The sequence below is a fragment of the Channa argus genome, chromosome 1 (genome assembly GCF_033026475.1).
Source record: "Channa argus isolate prfri chromosome 1, Channa argus male v1.0, whole genome shotgun sequence".
In the NCBI taxonomy this organism is placed as follows: Eukaryota; Metazoa; Chordata; class Actinopteri; order Anabantiformes; family Channidae; genus Channa; species Channa argus.
The window spans coordinates 9739299-9747654 of record NC_090197.1 but is presented as its reverse complement, the minus strand read 5'-3'; the positions used below and the strand labels follow the sequence as shown (position 1 = coordinate 9747654).

Sequence of the window (8356 nt, the reverse complement as noted above, 5' to 3'; positions counted from 1 at the left end):
TGGACAGCTGCTGGTTTGACAGCTTGTTTGAGAAGCTGCCAAACAAGCTTTTAGATGCAATCTCCAAGGTTATAAAGTGATTCATGATCAATCAGCTGAGTGGTTTTAACCGAAAAGCTTCTAAAAAAAAACTCCTGAGAAGTGCTTTGTTACGTTCATCTTATCCACTGTGGTATTCAGTTTTTTGTAGCTTTGGAAAAGTGAAGCTAATTAATCTTTTAGATATTAGCAACGTCTTTGTTCTTCTCTTTTTGATGGGCACCTGAATACAAATTTCTATTGAAAGGCCGGAGAAATGGCAGATGCCCAGTCTTCATATTAATACTACTTTGAATGAAAAGTTGGACTCTTAGTCCGTCCTTCCCCGTCCAACGATCTCACTCGTGAACTGGGGGAGTTTAACAAACTTACTGTGTTCTTCTTTATATGGGAGGGCTGAAGGTGTCTGGCCTCGTTGTTTTTTTAAACACCTTTTTCATCAAAGCCTGCAACCAGACTTTGAAAAACCCAGAATACTGCACAAAGAGCTCGAAGGACATCGCTTTTCAGGAATTTTTACACCTTTAGAGAGATTAAGTTCAGTGGAGTTGTTTATTTCTGGACATACAGTAAGCACAGTGCAAAGAAAAGACCCCTCTGATTAGCTTGCTTCTTGGAAAACAAGTAGGAACCAGATAAAGGGTTTAGTGTCCATTAACCCAGGATCAGTCGGACTGTTTGCCGCTCGCATTAGACTGGATTTAATTATTCTGAATTAAGCTTTAGGCCCCTATTTTAGAACGTGTGGTGTAATGAACAGGTATTGTGTAGATGATATGTTGGTGTTTCATTTTTATGTTGTCGAGTACTTTGCTTAAATTTGTTTACTCAAACATGAAGTACAAAGTGTGACCTTCCTTCTAAACTGTATCAAATGTAAGCCATGTTAGTGCATACATTTGATTTGATTTTTATTTATTTATTTATTTATTTATTGTTCTGTCAGCTTATCCCTTGAGTTCAGTGTCGCCACAGCGGATCATTGTCCGGATGTTTGATTTAACACAGTTTTTATGCCGGATGCCCTTCCTGACACAATCCTCCCCAATTTCTCCCGGGCTTGGACCGGCACTGCGCAGCTGGGGAGGGGACTGGGCTGTTTTGATACATAAAGGAAATTTTTTGACAACACTTCGGTGAATTCTCTGAGATGGACTGGCGACCCAATCATCCACCCAGTGACAAATACATGGAGGGATGGATGAATCCGAAACTTTCACCTGCAAGTTTTTTTTACTATTACATGTACTAAAGCAAAGGATCTGCATTGTTAAATAAATAAATAAAGTATCTTATTATTTACTTTTCACATCTTTATGTCTCTTCTTACATGATCGGATTATGCTTTTGTAGAGTTATGCATACTTGTACCCTTTCTATCTCATGTGATTTTTATCATTTGTTTACGCTGTGGTTTCCTTGTCTCTGGGAAAACTTTGGGAAACAGGAAAATACTATCTCTGTGTTTCCCAGAAATATCATTAGCTGTCCACTGATATCAACACGCCAAAGAACATGGAACTTGGAGTCTTTACTTGGAGTCTTTGGCATTGGGAACTTTAGGAATTTACAGTAATAATCAGTAAACTGAAGTGTCGGTTGTTAATATGTGTTTGTGGTGCTGTATTGCTGGGTTTTTCCTGATGATGCTCTCAGGACCAAAAGGTTGTTTAGAGAGTCAATAAAAACCAAATGATTTATGCTTTGTTGTCATGTTTATTAATTTTTTAATCTGATGCCGTAGTGACTGAGACTGTGTGCAAAATATTTTCTATACACCCACAGTAATAACCAAACAATAACAGAATACCACTTTAAAACAATGGCACCTTTTAAAAAGTGCTTTATATGTTATATTTTATTTATGCAGAAGATGATTTAGAATCTGATCCAATACTGTTTCAGCTCAGTAATTCTGAAGTGATGCAGCTAATATGCATTAATAAATGGGCGTCTGACTCTCTTTTATGACAAGAAGTCTGCAGTTCTAAATGTTAATAAGTCATTATTTAATGAATTCTGAAAATGTTAGCAAGCTGGTAACAAACATCCTTTTGTCCGACCACTGACAGTGATTTTTCACAACGCGATTACACAACCGTGATATTCAGTGCATTAATGTGCTATAATTGATCTATAAAGCTGTAGTAATGTAATAGTAATTACAGATCAAAACATTATAAAGCATGACTTATGGTATGAATGGCTTTTTAGTGACACTGGTACTTTAGCAAACTGTGTACGACTTTTATTTATGTTGCTATGTTATGGATTCGTAAAGACAGTTGCATAGCAAGCTCCGACGTGCCCCCGGCGTGAGGTGAGGATTACTCAGTGTAGCCCACAGTAAACCCTCCCAGGTGTGGTTTACAAACTGTTATTTCATCACGGTCTGCTTTTTCATTTTCAGTTCGATCTGGCTCTCAAGTGTGGTGTTTAGTTCATGGAGACAGTCAGTCAAAATGAAGTCAGAGGGGACGTAACATATGACGATGATGCAACAATAAAGGCAGACACACAGAGCAGCATTTTCAGGGTGTGTGTCCCATGAGTCCCATGCAGCACCTTTAATCATCTGCGTGTTAATGCTCCTATAAGTCAGTGTAAACCTACAATTTCACCTCCCTTTTGGTTGCCATTTATTTATACTGTATAACATCTTTTAAGTCATTATGCTTTTACTGGCTCACATGCATTCTGCACTGTTTGCAGTTTGAAAAAGTCTGGCTTTAGCAGGTAAAATGCTAAGCAGAAAGAAATACTTGTACTACTACAGTTATTTTGCAAGTACTACCACTATCATTTACATTATAAGGACATTAAGCTGCATTTTTGCTCTTTTGCTGTTTTATTTTGGACTTTCATCCTTTATTTATTTTCTTTTATATTGAGGTTTAAGTTTTAATGTTGAGGATGTAATCAGCTTTTAAGAAATTATCCCACAGCAAAAGTGCATGTAGAAGCTTTCAATGCTGATCTTCATCTTGAGGGTCCTATGATGAGTACCTGAAGTGTTCAAAGATATTTTATTCAGATATACAATTATGTATTTAAATGTATTCATTCATTCGTCCTATGCTGTATTTATTTTTGTGTCTGTTGCGAATACATCGTAACTTCAAGGGGTTTTTGTGAGTCAGGACTTGGTTTTAGGGTTAAGGTTAGAATAAGGTTTAGGCAAAAAGTGTCCTAATAAGTGTGAGACACGTGTGTGTGTGTGTGTGTGTCAGGCAGCAGCTGAGCCCTGTTAGGAGGAGTCTGTCGGTGGGAGGCGGTGTGATGAGCCTCTCTGTGCGCTCACTGGCTCCTCAGCCTTTCATGTGTGAGAGCCCGTTCATAGCTCGGGCTGCTGGGTACGACCACCGGTCAGTAGGCTAACGAAGCTGTCAGTGTGCGGAGAAAACAGCAGTGGGATCGAAAAAAGGTCCGAGGAGAGTTTGTTTTGTTTTTTTTACGCACGGACGTGTGTCGGTGAAGGGATGGAATGCATTGAAAGGACTCGGACATTGTGAAAAGTTGTGTTTTGTTCCCGATCGCAGACATGGAGCCGCAAATGAAAAGACAGTTAACCACTACACAAGCTCCCACCTCTCGCGCCCGGGTCTGAGGTGCAGCGGAGGATGACACCAACTGCAGCCCACCTGGCGAGGACAGACGCGTTGTTCCACACTTGGCACATTTGAAGATTGGGTCAGATCTTCTGCCAGAGTGACTTTCTGCAGAGAGATCACGCTCACGATCGCGGGCATCGCCGCCTTTCGGCTGGATCTGCAGAAACAGCGCATTTGTTGCGCTCCTGTGTGTATTTGCATCATTAAGGACTGCGGCAAAAAAAACAATAGTTATCTCGTCCTCGGACAACTCGTACCCACAGGTGAGCGCCTCTGATGTAGATTAAATGTTAACAATAGATGGAGCTTTAGGTTTTTTTATCATTTGGAACTAACAAGGTGTGTTTCTTAGGCATTAAGTCACTGTTTTAAACAGTTTAAATTCAGGAATATTCATGCGTCTGACCAAATTGAAGCTGGTAGATTAAGCTAACTGATTTCCCCCCGAAGGGGAGAACAAAGTGCCTTGTAATGTCTGACAGTTCTCCTACGTCCCTTCATTGAGGCTGTGTGACGCTCAGACTCAGTCAAATATTCAATCTGTCTCGTGTTTTTATGGCTGTTAATACGCCGGATGTCTTGGCCGCAGTTTTATATCCATTTCCCCCCAAATTAGCCTGATCCCTCTGTGGTATTTGGATATCCACTGGAATTTAAAATAAAGATTTGCAAATTTGAACAAAGTCTGATTGCACGACTGCAGAGTAGGAGCATGTAGGGAGGTAGTAATGTTGAAGATGGAAATGCTTAACTCTAAAACTTGTGTTTACAATGGAATTAATTTATATTATTGCCCACTTTTCTGTTGCAGGTAACGTCTCACAGTCATTATAACTCACCTTGACATGTCTTCATCACTCACCTCGTGCTGTGTCCTTGTTGAGCCTTCACGTCTCCTGGATAATAGAAATTAGAGGCCTTTTCCTCTCTACAACAGCAGTGACAGTCTCATCTCTGGACCACTAACACAATATGGGCACTGTACTATCACTGTCACCCGGCTCTCGCAAATCAGGCTACTATGACAACCGGCCAGGCTCGGTCAGCCACTATCCGAGCCTCAGCAGCCGCTCTCTCAACAGCCAGAAAGACCGCGGGCTGAAGAGAGGCCAGTCCATCTTCCTCCCAGCTCTCACGTGGAAGCGGCTTGTGGCCTCTACGAAGAAGAAGGGAAACTCCAAGAAAGGCTCGGGAGGTCCAGTGGCCCTCGGAGACCCCTTGAACAACAACAATATCAACATCTACCAAAAGGATCCAGTGCTGCACCTAAACCGTGAGAATGTGAAGAAGTCGCTGTCCTGTGCCAACCTCTCCAGCTATGAGGGCCCAGCAGGACTGGGTCTGGGGCTTGGTTACGGCATGGGAATGGGTCAGGGACATGGATATGGCTACAGCAAATCCCAGCAGCTTTCCTCTGTGAAAAAAGTCCCCCAGGGCACGGTGACTTCTTCGCCGAAGCGGGTCATTGTCCAGGCCTCCACCAGCGAGCTCCTGCGCTGCTTGGGGGAGTTCCTGTGTTGTCGCTGCTACCGCCTGAAACACCTGTCCCCGGCCGACCCTGTGCTCTGGCTGCGCGCTGTGGACCGCTCACTGCTACTGCAGGGCTGGCAGGATCAGGCCTTCGTCACCCCAGCCAACGTGGTCTTCGTCTACATGCTGTGTAGGGATGTAGTGGACGGCGACTCGGTGGCGTCGGAGCACGAGCTCCAGGCTATCTTACTCACCTGCCTCTACCTGTCCTACTCCTACATGGGCAACGAGATCTCATACCCACTCAAACCCTTCCTGGTGGAGGCGGGTAAGGAGGCCTTCTGGGACCGCTGCCTTGCCATCATCAATGCTACCAGCTCCAAAATGCTGCGCATCAACGCAGACCCGCACTTTTTCACACAAGTGTTTGCTGAACTTAAGAGTGAAGGTGGCTGCGGCCCCCAGGACTATAGTCGGGTGTTGGATCGATGAGAGGAGGCGCCCCAGTTTGCTGATTGCATGCCTTTTTTACACTCATGCACAAAGCTACTTGCACACACAGACACACATTTGTCTCAAGCAGATTTCATGCTGGAGGAATGATGGCCTGTCTTTACAGTAGTTGACACTTACTCAGTCAATCTTCATTTGTTGCCATCGTCTCTTCCATGCACAGACAGAAACCATTAATCAAAACATTGTACCCCCCCCACCACTGGAATATCCATCTGAGTTCACTTAAATTGGGCAACCATTTGGTCCACCTGTCACACCTGGTCCCGGTTGTCCCAGCTGCCCCTCTGGATCTGGACAGCCAGGCATACCAGCGACCGAACGTACCCTTCCCTGAGTGTCACAAATCAACGACGCCATCACAAAACACCATATAGGATGTTTCTCTGGTCATAGTCTAAAGATACAAATGATGGCAACATTTTTATCACCAGGAACGAAACAATGCATGGAGACCAAGTCATTTTCCAGGACAATAGAAGGGGACATCTTGACATCAACTGCTGACTAAGCCCTGAGTGCCAGCAGTGTAACATGACTTCGAATGATGGAAACAGCTGAAAGGTCAATGTTAGGTCCAGCTGGACCTGCTGTGCGCTGTGTAATCAGTAAAGCAAAATAAGGGTTTTGTGGTGCCTTTTGTGGGTCATCTGGTATGTGGGGGGGGGGGGGGGGGGACAGTTGCTGTTCCGTTTTAGTGTATTTTTTGTTCAAACCCAGTGGACTCTCACTGTGTTTCCTTTATCTCATCTCAGGACAGTTTTGTGGTGGAAGCAGAGCGTGGATTTAAGAATGAGACGCATTGTGTGACTGTGTGAAGGCGTTGTGTGGTGGACGGCAGCCAGGGTCATCAGCTGTTTACTCCGTCCGTTGTTCCCTGCATCTTGTTGACAGGGCACTCGCAGCCGTGATATTAATGAGATTAACAGATTACCACAGGCCCTCCCACCCCTCCCTGCTCTCAACCTCTGCCCCCTTCTGGTCCTGCAGTGATTCACTGGCTAATCCAGACCGGGCTGGACATGTTAAAAAACATTTTAATATACACTTATTATAAAACGCACGTGAGGTGGAGGCAGTAAATCACTCAGAGCGATCTAAGCAGGGATAACACATAGATACAGTTGTGATTTTTAAACTTGTGGTTATTTATGAATTTGTCCTGCTTTCTCATCATCACCTGTGCAGCCTCATCTGCCATCAAGAGGATTTCAGCGACAGGGAGTTGTTTTCTCTTTAGTCTTTAGCTCAACTCATGTCTTTCTCTGAACTACTGACATTTGTTCCAATGTTGTTTCATGCATGTGGAAAAGAGATCAGATTAAATGTATTTTCAGCTGGACTTAAGGCCCCGGTCATCCAAACGTTGTTTAGTTTGCTGCTGCAAGAGGTCACTGAAGTTTGCAGTTTATGTTTTTTAATGCCAACTCCTGAGAAGATAATTTCAGAAGAAAGAAATTGAACAAAAAGTAGGTAAAATGCACAGATTATTTACTGATTCGAGTGACATTCGATGCATAAAGAGAAAACAAACAGATTAGGTTTAATGGATTCTAACTCTTGCAAGTTACAGGTTTACAGTTGATGAAGGTTGGGGATGAAACATAAACAGTCTGAATAGTTTCGAAGCTATTTGGCCTTTTCTCTGCTTTCTCTACTGTGAATCAACAACTGCTACTGGATGCTGCAGCTTTAGGAAGCTGCTTCTAGCATAAAAACAGACACGTTCCACTGCCACCACCATGCATTGCTCACAATAGCACGTGGCAAAGCCTTAATCTTATTCTCGGGCATCTGGAGGTTTGGATGCTTCTATCAGGCAGTCACTTTGCTGTGATACGTCAGTGAATATTCACCCACAGTTTCACATAAACAAGCATCTCATATGATCTTAACCTCCACGCACATATGCAAACAAACACTGGTGCACATACTCTTCTCGGGTAATCCGGTCCTAATCCTTCTACCCAATCAAATAGAGAGAGGCAGCACAGGATGAAAACATGTTGAAATGAGTAAATGTTTGCGAATCCACTGAGATTTGGTGTCACACTTCCCGTGCACGCTTTTGGCCCTCGGGTCAGACTTCAAATCCTGCTCGAACAAACCGGAGACCTCAGAGACCTGAAGCACAGCCCTGCTGTCTGTCCCAGCTCACTCGGGTTTACAGAAATCAAGGCCGCCTTCTCGCATACACTGAGGGACCTCACAACAGTTGAGCCAGAGAAGAGCGACGTTCAGCTGTGATTCATGCTCGCATAGTCAGGAAGCTAAAACACAGTTGCTGTCTTTTTATTTTGGGTTTTGTGTGGCATCAGTTTTGGGCTGGTTGCTTCTGTCACTTTAGTGCTCTCGCTGGCCTGGCCCCGGCATTGACAGGGACACTTGTGTCCCGACTGCCTCCCCTTCCCCCCTCCAGCCCCAGTTCCCCACACACAATCAGCTGTTGTTCTCTGCCTGTTTCATTAGATTTGACACCCCACACCCGCCAGCCATTGTCAGCACAAGGAAGCGCAGAGTGGGACTGTGTGTTGGCATCAGTACGGTTGTGTTTCTGTGTGTGTGTGTGTGTGTGTGTGTGAGTGTGGGTCAAAGTGAAGGGCAACATCTGCTTTCACCATCTATTGCCCATAGACCTGGATGTTTTTCATTTAGAAAATGTAGAACAGCATGTTTTGACAATGCTGATGGTAACTCATGCCGTGGAATCAGTGACAAATTGG

At 44.0% G+C, this 8356-nt stretch overlaps 1 protein-coding gene across 1 annotated transcript; it reads left to right on the top strand.

The window, feature by feature from the left end:
* Window positions 1-3321: 3321 nt before the first annotated feature.
* si:dkeyp-92c9.2 (uncharacterized protein LOC571482 homolog) lies at window positions 3322-6903 on the top strand. The gene is made up of 2 exons (XM_067495543.1): window positions 3322-3913; window positions 4462-6903. The coding sequence occupies exon 2, from the start codon at window positions 4623-4625 to the stop codon at window positions 5610-5612; it is 990 nt and encodes a 329-aa protein (XP_067351644.1). The 5' UTR covers window positions 3322-3913; window positions 4462-4622; the 3' UTR covers window positions 5613-6903.
* Window positions 6904-8356: the final 1453 nt, after the last annotated feature.

Excerpts from the sequence above, each read along its gene's own strand:
- si:dkeyp-92c9.2 (XM_067495543.1), top strand. The coding sequence starts at position 4,623 with ATGGGCACTGTACTATCACTGTCACCCGGCTCTCGCAAATCAGGCTAC.